The sequence below is a fragment of the Tiliqua scincoides genome, chromosome 8, assembly GCF_035046505.1.
Source record: "Tiliqua scincoides isolate rTilSci1 chromosome 8, rTilSci1.hap2, whole genome shotgun sequence".
NCBI lineage: Eukaryota > Metazoa > Chordata > Lepidosauria > Squamata > Scincidae > Tiliqua > Tiliqua scincoides.
Window position 1 is genome coordinate 54,241,448 of NC_089828.1, and position 15,955 is coordinate 54,257,402.

At 43.6% G+C, this 15,955-nt stretch overlaps 1 protein-coding gene across 2 annotated transcripts in view; it reads left to right on the plus strand.

Moving 5' to 3' along the window:
- Positions 1-15,955, plus strand: part of NLK (nemo like kinase) — a 100,133-nt gene that overhangs the window by 65,931 nt on the left and 18,247 nt on the right. For both annotated transcript variants that reach the window (XM_066635905.1, XM_066635904.1), the window contains exons 4-5: positions 11,803-11,909; positions 13,576-13,661. In XM_066635905.1, the coding sequence (XP_066492002.1) occupies positions 11,803-11,909; positions 13,576-13,661 (193 nt within the window). The remainder of the gene's footprint in view (positions 1-11,802; positions 11,910-13,575; positions 13,662-15,955) is intronic.

Sequence of the window (15,955 nt, forward strand, 5' to 3'; positions counted from 1 at the left end):
ATGCACTTGTGCTGTGTACATGTTCTTAATAACACAAGCCTACCAAAAAACCTCCTTTTTTTAGCTGCCTAGGATGTTTGAACGAATTTAGGCTATTTTGGGGGTGCTGAATCAAAAAATGGCATTGGTTTTGCTTTATTGGCTCTAATTTTGGGGGTACAACATAACCACCTTATATTGAGTCACCTTCCTCATGAGGTAGCTGACAGGTTCAGCACCCCAAATATATCTAAGAATAGCTCTAACTTTTAAGACAACAAAATGTGTGTAGACCTGTATAGTAATATAAAGTATATCCATCATTATGAGGTAGGGAACATCATCCTAAACCCCACAAAATATGAATCACCGTTAGGAAACTAGTTTCCTTGTGCTCTCACCTATATTTAGGGCCACTTCTCAGACTGAGAAAGTGTGTGCATGCTGGATGGGAGTTGTTCACAGGCTACTTCCCATATTGTTGTTTTGAAATCGAAGAGTGTTTCCCCCCAGTCTTTATGTTTACTATTGGGAAGGCTCATCATGATGCATTTGAGAACATCTGCATGTGTTTGAGTGTACCTTTTTAAAACTGTGTGTGGTGGACAGGGAGCCAAAGGTATTCTAAACTCCGAATTCCATATGGAGATTTTTATTTACTTGTCGCTGTATTTATGTATCACCTTCCCTCCTCCTCAGTGTACTCTTAGCGCTTGCTCAAGGTGGTTTACATAGGCAGGTTTCTTAGACCTGATAAGGGTCTTTACAATGTTGTTCTTTGAAATTAGAACCCTTCAAACTCCAGCTGTTATCCTTCAGTGGTGTGGCCAACTTTCTCTTTAGCTACAGGAACATTCTGAGTGTTCCTGGCTATAAGGAACAATTATCATCTAATAACTGCCTGCAATAAGACATGTAGCTAGGGGAATACATCTTCCCGCATGGTTTATGGTGGCTGTCCATCACTGTAGTCCTGGAACTGCTCCAGGGCTGCACCTTTCCTGATCCCACCCACCGCCTGCAATTTCTTCACCGCCTCCCCTTTTCTTCATGCAATTCCAATTAATAGGTCCCTTTAAAACGGTTTAGGTGCTGCATTACTTTTGGAAATGTGGCATTGTTTCCCCACTGGATTCTAAAAACATCACATTTTTGGATATCCAAGTATCCTTTGCATTGTAGCCTTTTCTCTGAGAGCCAGTTGTGCTGATATAAGCTGTGTTGACAATAGTGAGGTGCCAGAGTCTGAAGTCTTCATGATATGACTTCCAGCTACATCTTCAGGGGTTGTCATGTTTAACATGTTTGACAGTAATTAGCCCTAACAGTATTGCTTTGTGTTCACGAGAAGCATTTCTAAATGCCACAGAGCATGCACAAACCATTTTTAAAAACAAAATAACTGAACAGCCATAGATTGACTAGCACGTATGTCCAGCAGAGAAGGAGGGACAAGATGCAACAAACAAACTTTTGTTGTGGGGATAGTTTTACAAATGCAGGGAAGAGAAATCAAAGTAAAAGCAATTAAATGTCTCTTAGCCATTCACATGCTAGTCTCTAAATATAATCAGGTGTATACAGAGAGAGAGAGAGAGAGAAGGCTAAGAGGCACTCTTTTAAAGAGAGAGGAATGTGTAGTGGTGCAAGCATGGAGGGGGGAGAGGGGAATGTAGGGAAATTAGGATTCCCCTGGAGGAACTGGGCCTGAGGAAACGGGGATTTTGCAGTAGTGGGAAAGGAAGGGGGGAGGAGAGCTGGGGGAGCGAAAGGAAAGTGGAAAAGGTTCCTGAGGTTTGAGCAGCTGCAAATGTTGTGACTGAATTATGCCACTCCATGACTTCAGCCAAGGGCTACTGGCAAGGAGTGAGGCACTCAACAGCCTGTGAAACACTTATTTGTGGTAGGGGAGCTAACCTGCCCCAGTGGGCAAACTCTCCTAACCAGCTCAGCAGCCACTCCAAGGAGGGCCCCACGATGGATGGATAGCTCGGTTGTTTGAGGAGCTGCTGTGACAGTATGGAGTGGAATCAGAAACTGGTCTTGGGCTTCTCCTGAACCTGAGCGATCAGGCTTGTAGCCTGGGAAGAGGTGGTATAGAAATGTTCTCAAAAAAATTATGCACTGGAAAACCATGAATCCACGCACACAGCACAGTCAAACAGGAAGAAAAGATAGAGGCACTGAGCATGTCACCTGTTTGACTACAGACAAGACAAGGAAAGATGGAAGGGAGTTTGTGGGTTGATGGCAAGGATCAAGGTAACCAATCTGTTTCTGCTGTTTGCTGTGCACTGAAGTAGTTACAGGATACTGGGACAAAGTAGTTCCTCTTGTCTGAATGCAGCATATAAAAGGCTGGAAGGGCTTTGAGGGAAGCCCAGTGGCTCGGTGTCTCCATTGGCGACTTGAGGAGGAAAGCAGGGCTGGCGATTCTTTCCTAGGGGCTGCTGCTGCCATGCCAGGTTTCCCCATCATGTTCTTGTCCGTCTGATTCTTTGTTCCCTCATGCCAGACTTTACTCTTGTCACTGTTGAATTTCATCTTGTTGGTGTGGGCCCGCTTTGAGCCTCTCAGAGTCACTTTAGATCCTAATTCAGTCTTTCAGGGTGTTAGCTCCCCCCACAGGTTTGTATCATATGCAAATGACATGCCCAGTCATCCAGATAATTTATAAAAACATGGAACATCACAGGGCCCAAGACACAGCCCTGCAGTACCCCACTCAAAACCTACCTCTTAGTTGGCATAGAGCCATTTAAGAGCACTTGCTGGGAATAGTTGTTCAACCAGCTTTGAACCCACCTAACAGTAGTACCACCTGGCCCGTATTTTATCTGCACAGATATCATGGGAGAGTTTGTCAGATGTTTCCTGAAATCTAGGTACACTATGTCCACAGAGTTCTTGCTGTCTACCAGACTAGTTTGTCTGTCATAGAAGTAGATGAGATTAGTCTGGCACAATTTGTTCTTGATAAACCCATGTTCGTTCCTGGAAATCTGTTTTCTTAACGCTCACAGGAATTCAGCTTAATGATCTGTTCCAGGATCTCTTGGGGTATTTATGTCAGTCTGGCAGCTCTATAGTTCTCTGGATCTTCTTTTTCCCTCTTTTTAAAGGTAGTTACAACATTTGCTCTTGTCCAGTTCTTGGGCGTCTCATGCATTCAAGAGTTTTCAAATATTACAGACAGCAACTCCAAGATCCCATCTTTCAGTACCCTGGGATGTAGTTCATCTGGTCTTGGGGATTTAAATTCATTTAAGTAACTGGGTGTTCCCTTTCCTTCTCTTTACCTATCCTGAATTTGGATGCCCTCCAGTTCTTCATTAGTGCAGCTGTTAGGTTGGGCCACCTTCTCCTGGTGGGAAAGGATGCAAAGTAAGAATTGAGCAGCTCTCTGTTGTCTGGGAGCCGTGACTGGTATGGCTTCAAGGTTCTTCATCAACCTGTGTGCTTCTGCAAGTATCAAGTATCAATTGCAGTTGCTTTAGTGCAAAATGGTACAGACCTACCTTGTGTTTCACAACTAGACAATCCAGCATTTGAAATCCCTACTGTGTGTGCATGTATATTTTTACTTTCAGGAATAGTGTGTGTGCTGTTCTGTGTTTTTACAGAAAAGCTTTTATTGGGAGCACAGATCCCATTGTGTTGTGCTTGTCTACATTCCACCTGTCTTGGCAGAATCCTAATCTCGCCACATGGGCTGTAGCAATTTGCTTTGCATGGTTGCAGGAGCTATTTTTGGATTTTTTCGTCTTTCCCCCCAACTAATCCACTTCTGAGCTGGTATTTGATGGTGCATTCCCCATTACCATAGGCATAGCCAAGCAGTATGAGATGCTTCTGGGCAGAATTCCAGCTGGCTACAATCCTAACTCCCTAATACTTGATGCTTTGAAGTACACTCTAGTTCTGTGATACGCCTGCATTCTCAGCCAACTGTCATGGTGGCCTCTTTCCCCTTTAGAAAACTTTCAGGTTGTCAGTTATTGGTTGTTGTCATATGATTAGGACTACCTGCGGGTATGTGTTTTTCAAAAGGAATATTCCTGCTTGTGTTAGATCAAGGTCAAGAAGTCTCATCATTGCTTATTGATGGGATGAGCACATTTTATTAATGGTCCAAAGGGGCACTGAACTTCTTTGATCAGGTAGATGTCTTCATTTTGTTCTTCTGTGTGTGACAAGGGAAAGAAAGCTACATTGGCTGTATGGTGCTTTCATAAAATAATATTTCCTGACAGTCTTAATTTCCTATTGTTGTTTTGAAAGTCCATCCTTTCATAAGCAGGATGGGCTGATGATGGTGTTTATTAAAAAGAGTTACTACTGTAATTTCTAACTCTTGATTGAGAGGGTATGCACAAGATTAATAATAATAATAATAATAATAATAATAATAATAATAATAATATTATTATTAATAATAATAATAATAATAATAATAATAATAAACTTTATTTCTATCCCGCCCTTCTCCCCAAAGGGACCCAGGGCAGCTTACAACATATAAAAACAGATTAAAACATAATTTCACAAACAGATAAAAACATATTAAAAACACCTTAACGGAAACCATAAAAACAGTAGTCAGATAAAAGTCAGAATAAAAAAGAGCATAAAACAGCAGTTCTTAGAGGAATCAGGCCTGTAAAAAAGCAACTAAAAGATGTATAAAAGATGTTAAAAAGGCCATGAAGTCAGAAGGTTTGTTTAAACAGCAGGGTCTTCAGGCCTCGCCGAAAAGTCTCAGGAGAGGGAGCCATTCTCAAGTCAAGGGGAAGGGAGTTCCATAATGTTGGTGCCACAAGATTACATTTTAATTGATCTTAAAATTATTTTGAATAAGCTGGCAAGTCTTGGCTTCAGATCCAAATCAGTTTCTAGCTGACCACGCTTTTATTGAAGTGGTTGCTGTGATTCAGGTGGAAACAGAGCACTGTAGGCTCAGGCCAAGCAAATGCTCAGTATCTCACTGGAGTACAAAATACTCTCACACATAGCCAGCCAAAATTGATTTGCTCTGGCTGAATCTGGAAAAAATGTGTGAAGTCTGAAAGCAGTAGTTGAATTTGCCTCAGATTTAGGACTTTGGGAGACTGTGCCGATATGAGACTGTTATCATTGGGTGCTTGTGTCTTCACCCTTAGGATACCTGCTAGACCAGTATATTTGCAGATAGGCACATTTATTGCAAAGAGGTTATTTTTCCTCTATGCTTCACGAAGGGTTTCTCTGAACTTCCCTGGGGAGCTCTGCGACAGGGATGCAGAACAATCCTTGGGATGCTTCAGGCTTGTTTTTTTGCTTTCCTCCTCAGTATGGCATAATCTGTTAATTTCAACAAGTCTCTCGGTCAGCACAAATTAAGGGCTTTCTCTTGTCCTCTGCTTTGTGCCTTGATGATCGTTCGGAAGCAAATTGGTGTGTTCCGTGCTTCTAATCTTATGCAGCTACTCTGCTAATTATTACTGTCAGCAGCGTTCACTCTCCAGGAGTGCTGTTCATTTGAAGCAGCATAACCCAAGCAACCTCTTTTGCCCTCTAACCATGATATGTGTGAATCAACTTTAAATATGGAGAGACCCACATTTACTGACACTCGTGTCCATTACGTGTCCTAACTTTAACTTTGGGAAAGGAAGTGGAAAAAGCCCCAACTAAAAAATCCCAGCAGCAGAGAAGACAAATGTTGTTGACCTATCCAGGCACCAGCTGCTTTAAGAGGTTGCTGTAGTTGTGAAATAGGAACCTCAAGCAAATACCGCTTTTGTACTTGTTTAGAGACCCTTGTTAAATTACCCAGAGACAGTCATCAGATAGATGCTGTTACAGCTAATGGCACCTTTGAGGCCTTGTCAAAAGTGCTTTTTTTTTTTTTTTTTTTTGTAATGCACAGCAGACCTGAAGCACTGCAGGTGCCATTCCAGGCCATAGTTTAATTTAAGCTCCTTTAGTTGGCATGGCAACTAGTTGAGACATCTGGGAGACATTATGCTCAGGATTGAGGTTTAGGAGGATTTAGGTGGGAGAGCCAAACAAGAAAGTCCTACCATAATTAAGTGCAGAGTATTACAGTTCATGTTTGGGAAGTGTGTGTGTATGTGATTGCTTTTCTTTAAAAAGCTGTATGTATGTAAAAAAGGGAAAATGTCAAAGGTTTAGGGATGAGTGGGACTTTTGCATATTCCCTGGATAAGCTTTGCAAAAGTTTCTGGTGTTTCTCTGTAAGAGACAGCTTTGTGGGCATAATTGGCATTGTGTTTTGCCCGCTCTGTGCATTGGGTATAAGTCGGAATATAATATCCTTCCTTGCTGTGTTGGTCCCTCAGGAAAAAAAAATTATAAAGTATGCTTAATGAAATCCTACCTAAGGCAGGGATGACAAACTCATTTCATACAGTGGGCCAAATAACCTGATGAAGTGTCTGATGAGGGCTGGAAGTGATGTCATTAAGCAAATGATTATCAGAAATAAGAATTTTATTTTGTAATAGGAACTCGGTAGCTAGAAGTGATAGAAAATAAGCAAATCTTGATTGTATTTGAAGATATGGGAGAGCCCAACTATCATGTGGGCAGGTCTTTCAGCAGTGCCACTTCTGAGGCAACTTTTCACAGCTCAGAGGTACTCTGCAAAGTAACACCCCAGCAGAAGTGGCACAGATGAAAGTGGCTCCTGTGTGATAATTGGGCTCTCCCAGCACCTCCCTCTCCAATCCCTTTTGGTTTTCCCTCCCCCCAAGCATTCCTTTCTTTCTGAGGTATCCTTCCATCTCTCCCTCCCAGAGCTTTGGCAGAAGTGGTGGCAAATTATCACATGGGCTGGATAAAAAGTTTCCATGGGGCTGTATGTTTGACACCCCTGAGCTATCACTGAATCATGAGCTTCAGTGAGTTCTGTTGGGACTGGTGCTCACTGACAGAGCACGTTTTGCCTTCAGAAGGTCCCTGCTTCAATCCCTAACATCTCCAAGTAGAGTTAAGACTCCATCTAAAAAGTTGAATGTCAATAACATTCAACTAGGTGGACTGATGGTCTCACTCCCTACAAAGTTTCTTATGTTCCTGTGAGTGAGGTATTGAGTTCCCTCCCAAACTCTTCTTCAGGTTGGATATTAAGACAAAAAAACAAATTGAGTTGAGGGGGAAGAGAGAGATATCCAGAGCATGATGAAAAGAACTCGCTCTGCTATTGGTAAAATGGAATAGAGGAAGTGTGCAGAATTTTGTTAACCCATGGTTGGCACAAAAGACAGTCCAAGGTGCAGTAAAGGTCACTGCAAAGGAGGTAATAGCTGCTTTTCATTCTGAAAATATAAGGGTCAGGAGTTATTTGGATCCTTCTGATTGGATCCAACTGATTGGAACATGCAAGTCCTTTGCGAGGGCCCAATTCTGTCCAACTTTCCAGCACCAGCAGTAACTGCAATGCAGCCCTGAGATAAGGGAACAAATGTTTCCATACCTTGAGGAGGCCTCAGTGACTGCCTCCCCACCACAGGATGCAACGCATGCACCATTGGCTACACTGGCTCTGGAAAATGAAATAGGATTGGGCCCTAAGACAGTGCTCTTTATAAAGAGTCTCTGAATGTGCGTGGGCAGCTTGGGTCAGCTCTTAGTCGCTTCTGAAGCTGACCTGGTGTAGTGCAGGGTGGGCAAGTGTTCTGAGTTCAGACATTGGTACAATTGAGGAAGAGTTTTTTTAAACTGCACTTGCTTGAAGCAGTCTTGAATAGCCCTCTTTCAGGGTAACATACCTTAGATTTGAAAGGATACAGTCAAGCATGGACATGGTAATCTTGTCCTAAGCCCGTACAATGGAGTGGAGAAAAATTTTAAACACATGCTAAAGTATTAAATGATGTCAAGTGGCATCAAGATTTCATCATCTGTGGGTTCTAAACTTGTGGATTTGGACCCACCGTGGATTCTCCAAACCTGACCAGAGCACAGCTCTGGTTGGGTCTGGAGGGTGGCCTGAGGGCCGGGGAGTCTGCAGGGCTTCCCCAGGCCTTAGAATGTCTTATAATGGCATAAAAATGTCACTTCTGGTTTCTCAGGGAAACCGGAAATCACTATTTTTTTTTTGCCTGAAATGGGTATTCTGAGGGTATGGGAGGCCCATGTGCAGCCTATTCAGCACTGACAAGATGCTAAAATTGTCAAGGCACACTGTTGGTTTTTTGGCAAATGAGAAGGCCCACCATGCTGTTGATGGGGGGCTCACATCCCCCAATGTCCCTACTAATAAATGACCCTCCCTCAAACTCCTACGGCACACCCACAGACCATTCACGGCATACCAGAGTGCCATGGCACAGTGGTTGAAAATGGCTACTCCAGATCTCACTGAAGCACAGTTCCCGTCAGGATCAGAGGGTTGGGGGTATTCCAATCTGCTAATTTGAACATACGTAGATTTTGGTACCTGTGGGGAATCTGGGAACGGAACCCCTGCGTACAGTGAGGGCCCCCTGTTAGATCTGGTAGAAATTTGGGGCTGAGTGCCATCAGTATGGTTTATTTTCACCAAATAAAAAGGGGGCTGTGGAGGCCCTGAAGCACTGCCTGGAGATGGTTGGGAACTAAATGTGGGTTAATAAGCTGAAATAAAATCGGGACAAAATAGGTCGTGCTGTTTCAGAAATCCATAGTTCAGGTGCTAGGCCAATTGACCTATTCTAAGTGGGGTCGTACTCCCTCTGTAGATCAGGCGTGCAGCTTGTGCATTCTCCTGGATCCACAAGCTACTCCTGAATCACCAGTTGGCTTCTGTGGCCAAAGGGACTTTTGCCCAGTGTCAGTTGGTGCACCTGATGTGGCCATACCTGAGTGAGTCAGACCTGGCCGCAATGTTCTGCATGCCTTGTCGGCATCTCTGTTAAACTACTATAACATGCTCTGTATGAGGCTGCCCTTGAACACGATCTGGAAACATTAGTGCAGACTACAGTGGCTCATGTGCTCACTGGAACTTGGTGATTCGACTCTATAAGGCAGGGGTGCTCAATACGTCGCTCGCGATCGACTGGTTGATCGCGAGGCAAAATGAGTCAATCGCGGAGCCGCCACCGCCCAGCCAGCTCAGCCCCGAGGTTCAGCCTGCTGCATGGCGAAAAAAGGAAGGGCGCAAGGAAGAGGTGCCCGGCTGCCCTGTGCGGGAGGGTCCCCGCCCCTTACCCAGCAGCGTGCTTGCTCACAGTGGGGGCAGAGAGCAGGTCCTGGAGAGCGCCGCCACCCCTGCCTGCCAAGGAAGGAGCTGCTGTGGGCGAAGGTGACGCCCCGGCCCCGCGCTCTCCAGCAGCACATTGCTGCAAGGCGCCCCCCACACCTGCCACCAGCGGCTCTCCTGTGCTTGCTCACAGTGGGGGGCGGATTGCAGGTCCGGGAGAGCACCGCCAACCCTGCCTGCCAAGGAAGGAGCTGCTATGGGCGAAGGTGGCGCCCCGGCCCCGCACTCTCCAGCCGCACATCACTGCAAGGCGCCCCCGCGCCCACCACCAGCGGCTCTCCTGTGCTTACACACAGTGGGGGGCGGATTGCAGGTCTGGGAGAGCGCCGCCAGCCCTGCCAGCCAAGGAAGGAGCTGCTGTGGGCGAAGGCGGCGCCCCGGTCTTGCAGTGATGTGCTGCTGGAGAGTGCGGGGCCAGGGCACCGCCTTCGCCCACAGGGATTGTCACTCCTGAATTGGCCTTTTCAGCCACACTAGACGCTGTTCCAGAACCACCATTCAGAGCGCGATACCAGAGTCTTTCGAGACTGAAGGTTGCCAACAACCAAGTGGAGGAACAAAACCGTTTGAATGCCTTCAGTTTCATTTGTTGAGATTCACTCCCCTCCTTCTGAAATTTGTAAAAGGTCAAGGAATTAAGATATTTATTACAAGGAAAATGCTTACATCTTTGCACTAGATTCTTCCGTTTTGCTTTCCTGCCTTTGGCCTTCCAGAGCTGGAGTCACAACCTGTTACTTGACAATCAAGACACACTGGTTTGGCTTCGGGCTAGCGTCTTCCCAGGCACTTAACAATTGAGTTTGTACATCAGAGAGTTAGGCTGACAGTTATGTTAATACAGGAGTTGGAATCGGCATACCTTCTTGCTCTTTTTGCAGTAATATCTAAGCACTTTATTGCTGACAGTGGAAAAAATCAGTCAGCCAAGCAGGTATGACTCAGGCAAACAGACAACAACTATCTGCAGTTCTCAAGGTGCCTTTTTTGGTCATTTTTCCACCCTAACTATGCATGAGAGAAGCAGGCAGGCTCCCTGATATACTTTTGGTTTAGCACATTTGTGTTTTTCCATCTCTCTGCAAATGTCTTGTGTTCCTGATGCTAATTTGCATCTCCACCTTAAATGTCAACAGGAAGGGGGATGCTGATTTTTGCAATGCTGAACTACTTCTGTAAACCAGCAACCTTCAGTTGCGTTTTCTGTGTCTGTTTCGCCCTACCAAAAATTACCTTTTTATGTTCTTTCACATAAACCTGCCAATTAAAAAATGTATATATAGAATGACCACCTTCTGGAACTTGATATATGCCTAATACCTATGAAATTAACTTTTTACTGAGCCAGAGCATTGTCTCAGCTGGCCAAGTATTGGCAGTGGGTCTTTCCCAGCCCTACCTGGAGCTGCCAGGGACTGAACCTGGGATCTTGTCTGCAGAGCAGGTGCTCTGTCCCTGAGCTCCTTCATGTCTGTTCAGAGTACCTCTCCACAAACACAAAAGGGATTTATAGAATATGTAACCCCTGGTTTGTCTTTGGACTAATCTTACTCCCTGACCCCTTCTTTATGGCCCATGTGTACAAGTCTAGTTTTTATGCTTGTAAAAATGCTGAAGGTTTCAGAAGCATAGAAGACAGCCTGTTTGAGCCTTATGTGTTTTTTAGCTCCCCAGATGCTGAGTTCATATAGCAGGACTTCCTTGCCTCCCTAGATCAGTTTGAGGGGGAAGGGTGATAATTCTGATTATACCATCACTGTGCATTGCACTCTGTGGAGGAAAAGAGGATATTAACTGCCCCCAAGGGCTTGTGGTCTAGATACTGACACAATAGAGACAACAGAGGAAGGGCAGGGAAATGAAGGCTGGAAATAAACAAAGGATAAATGTGTCCCATTTCAGTGACACCTATTTAGGCTTTTGTACAGTAAGGTATGGGGGCTAGGAGAGTGTACCAAAGACTAAGTAGTTTTTGAGGGAGGATTTGAAAGAAACAAGACAGGTGATGTCATGGAGGTGTCTTGGGAAGCAGGAAAAGAAAGGAGGTGTCTTGGGAAGTGTCTTCCCAAGCAGGAAAAGAAAGGAAGGAATGGGGTTGTTTGAGAGGGCAGAAGACCTTTGGGTAGCTGTGATGGTGGAAGAGCGAAGGTAGAAACAGGGATGCCTCCGATATTAGAGGGCTTTACCACATGTGGATTAAAATTGAAAATGTGATAGAAATTGAGGAAAGGATGGCTCCAGCGACACTTCTGTGTTCACAAAGGTGTGCAAATGAGGGTGACATGCCCTTGACGTAAACAGCTGTACTGTTCTGACCTCCTGACCACAGGTGAATTCCAATATGACACCTCCAGGCAGTGCCCAAAACTTGCCTGGGTGCAGGAGACAGTGGTGTTGATCAAAATAATGCTGCCAAACCGCTGAAGCCTTCAGTAACTTTTTTTTAGCATGTATGTTCTTAAAAGATAACCATGTTGTGGAGACTTCTTTCACGCCAAATAGAGGAACCTACATAGGACAGAAGTGACCTGATGTGCTTTCCGTCTGTACTTTTTCCTTAACGAACTGCAACAAAGATATGTTGTCACAGAGTTGATGCAGAGTGACCTCCATAAGATTATCGTTTCTCCTCAGCCGCTCAGCTCGGATCATGTCAAAGTTTTTCTTTACCAGATCTTAAGAGGTAACGTGTCTTTGTTTTTTCATGTAAAATAAATGTATTGGGTTCTCCTCCCCCCCCATCTTCCCACCATGTAAGCCCTGCTGTTTGTAGTTGACAGTAGGACCTGATTACAGAGCCACCCATAATATGTCATGCATGAGGGGAGGGCAGAGCACAAGTTGTGACAGGAGAGACGGGCATTGCTTAAAATGAGGCAAAGTGTGACAAGGGGAGCGCAGAAAGGTTGGAAGGGCCTGTCTTGACATACTCCATGGTTCAGTCTCCCACATTCCTCATGCACAATTCGCCATGATTATTCTTCTGGCATTTAAATCACTTATGATTTAAGCTTGGCATAAAAACGATACCTCTTTGATTTTAATTTCATTTTGAGAGATATTTTTTGTCACTTTTAAAAAAAAAAGGACATTTGTGTTTGGAAGAAACATAAAATAGGCAGAATACATCTCCTGCTTGTTCACGTCTAAAGGCTGCAAAACCACCAAGCCTGGGTTTGGAAGAGATGCTGTTTTGTTTTACCTTGCAATACTGGCATGCGTCTCAAAGGCATTCAAAATATTTAAGTTAGAGTTGGTCCAGTAAAGGACCTTGTTGACCTATGTCACAGGTGAGCAGTCTGACATGCAGTGTCGTGATTTGCCTCGCAAGTACATGGCAACCTTGTACTCGGCGTTTTTCTGAAGGCCTTTGCGTTTTAAAGGGCTGAATTTTAAAGAAACAAAATGTGGCACCAAACCAAACAGCCTTGATATTCCTTGAAGGCATGTACCTTCTGCTGTGCATAGGCTGCAGGCCAGAAGAGAACCTTTCAATCATCTGTGGACTTGGAACTAATCTCATTTGAGAACTTTCACAAGCTGAAAGGTTACCACTTTGAACACCCCTGTTAGAGCATTTCTAAGAAATTTTTATCATATGTTGCTGACCTCTCACTAGGCCTTCAGATGGTTGCAGCAGGCTTCTGATAAGCAGGTCAGTTACTCTTTCATCCTAATGCAGCGGTGTCCAAAGGTTTTGGCAGGAGGGCCACATGGTTTCTCTGACAATGTGTTGGGGGGCGGGGAAAAAACTAATTTACATTTTAAATTAGAATAAATTTACATAAGTTTACATAAATGAATATATTAAAGATGGAACTTATATGAATGAATGAAGGTCTTGCAGTAGCTCAAGGCCTATAAAAGGCCTTGCACAAAGCAAGGCTGGCCTTTCCTTTACTGCTGCTACTGCATCACAGATGTGAAACAACAAGCAGTGGAGGGAACCCTCATCCACAGCTCACGTGAGACGTCAAACAGTTGCCCTCACACTGAGAGCAGTTGTGTCGGGCCAGTGGGCTCCAACAAATCTCTAGAGGGCCAGAGGCTCATTGGGGACTGGGGACTCCCTGAGGGCCGCATTGAGAGGCCTCGAGGGCCGCAAGTGGCCCCAGGGCTAGGGTTTGGGCACCCCTGTCCTAATGGAAGAGGGAAGAATGTGACTATTGGATGTCTTTTGACTGTAAACAGTTTCTATTTCATCTACTGTTGTCATTTTTGTGTACTATTCTTTCAGTTCCCATCCAAGTTGTGCATGCCCTTGGATATCTTCCAAGGCCACTTCCTTTGTCTCACTGTGTGTAATGTCCCCTTTTTGACTGTTTGTTTTTTTTGGGTTTCCTCTGCAGGTCTGAAATACCTACATTCAGCTGGTATTTTGCATCGAGACATTAAACCGGGCAACCTACTTGTGAACAGCAACTGTGTTCTTAAGGTGCATTTTTCACTTGCATATAAATTATGTTCCATGGCACTAGGATCTGTGATCAAAATATTACAGGGTTTCTTTAAAAGAAAGGGAGGAGTTTTATTTCAGTGTTTCTCCTGCTTCCTTTATATCCTGGTGAAAATACATTTAAAGCAACTTAAGAACCATAAGGTTGAAATTCTGTTCAAACTTATTGGAGAAAGGTCCCATTGGACTCAAAGGAACTTTTTTTGAGTAGCCATAAGATTGCAGCCTAAATTTCTCAGCAAAAACTCCCTAAATATAGGATTGAGTTAGTTTTGTTGCCTTTTCATAAAGAAAAATATTGCTTTAGATCTAGTCATTAGGGATGTATGAGTGAACAAAAAAGTCCTCTTAGTCAATCTCATCTGTGAATTGAATGAATGAATGAATGAATGAACCTTTATTAGGCATAGATAGAGAAATCATAAAAGCAAACATAATTAGTCCTAATCCCGTTTATCAAAAACGGAGTTAAGATACTAAATTACTAATAAAACATTTACAGTTCAACATAAAATATCAACATTTTTGACAAATTGCATTAAGAAGGCTTGGAAATCACCAAAAGTAAAAATTTAGAAATTCCCTCTAGCACATCTGGTGAGCAGTCATTTAGGAGACACTTCAGTTTTGCCTCATCCGAAAGCCCATTCATTTTGCCGAGAAGTGGAGTCATGTAAGTGTGGCGGGATCTAGTGTGCCGAGGACAATAAAAAAGAATGTGTATGATTGATTCAACATTTCCCAAATTACAAGGGCAGAGGCGTTCTTTATATGGTATTTGCCTATATCTGCCTTCTGTGACCTTGGATGGAAACACATTGAATCTTGCCAAAGATATTGCACGACGTTCAGAGGGGTTGATCAGAATACTCAGATAAGGAGCCATTTGCCCATACTTTAGTGGGATAGAGAAATTAAGAGGGGAGCAAATTCTAGAAGCAAGTTCAAAGAGGTTTTGTGCCTCAATGTCTAGCATTCTTTGCTTTACCCTTTGATAAACTTCAGGGAATGGATAGAAACTTAAAAAATCCAATGAAAAACCAATTGATTCGATTTTTGATTTAATTTGGCTATACCATTTAGAAGAGCCAGACTCAGATAGCATTCTGGATAGGAGACTGCCTGGTTTCACGTTATAATGTAATTGGAGCCAATAGCGTATGGTTAAAAGCCATGCTCTTGATACTAAGAGCGATTGTCCAGTCTCCAAACATAATGCAGAGTATGGTACAGATTTAGGTAAACCCAGGATAGCCCTCAAAAATGTAGCTTGGATACTCTCAAGGGTGTGATTTATAGAGCTAATCCAGATAGGGCACCTGTACAGGAGCTGTGCCAATACCTTGGCATTAAATACGTTGAGAGCAGCTGGTATATAACGATTGCCCTGACTAAAAAAGAATCGATTGGTGCTCTGCAAAGTGACATGGGCCAAGTTGGTAACTAATTTTTGATGAGTACCCCAGCAAAGATTGTAGTGGAAGTAAATTCCAAGGTATTTAAAGCTTTTGACCTGTTCCAGTTTCTCCCCTCCAATAGACCAAGTACCTGGGCTCCATGATTTTGAAAAGATCATAACTTTGGTTTTCTGAGAGTTCAGTTCAAGTTTATTACATTTCAGATAGTCAGAAGTTCTATTTAAAAGTCGCTTAAGTCCAATAGGTGTACAGGATACCAGCACTGCATCATCTGCATAAAGCAATGCTGGAATATGCACTGAACCTAGTTTGGAAAAATGTCCATCTATCTGAAGGAAAAAGGGGGTAAAATCGTGTAGAAAAAGATTTAAAAGAGTGGGTGCTAAAATGCACCCGTTTCACTCCCCTTTCAACCTGAATTTTGGGGGTCAATTTCCCCGAAGATGTAAATTTAATTTGGCAGGTGGTACCTGTATAAAGTTTCTGAATAAGAGTTAAAAGTCTAGGGTCTATATTGAGTTTAACTAGTTTGTCCCATAGCAGTGATCTATTAACGGAGTCAAAGGCTCCTTTAAGATCCAGAAAAGCAACATATAATTTTTGATTTTTTAGCCTTGTGTACTTGTCAATCAGATGAGCTAAAACAGCACAGTGATCAATTGGTGAAGATCCTTTTCGAAATCCTATCTGATCCCACCCTGGAAGGCCCAGATCTTCCATCCAGGATAGCAGCTTGTTTAAGAGATGTTTTGCATAAAGTTTTCCCCCCACTGATAAAAGGCTTATAGGTCTAAAATTGGAGGGATCACGATGGTCGCCTTTTTTGTAAATAGGCACTATAGTAGCATTTGTCCA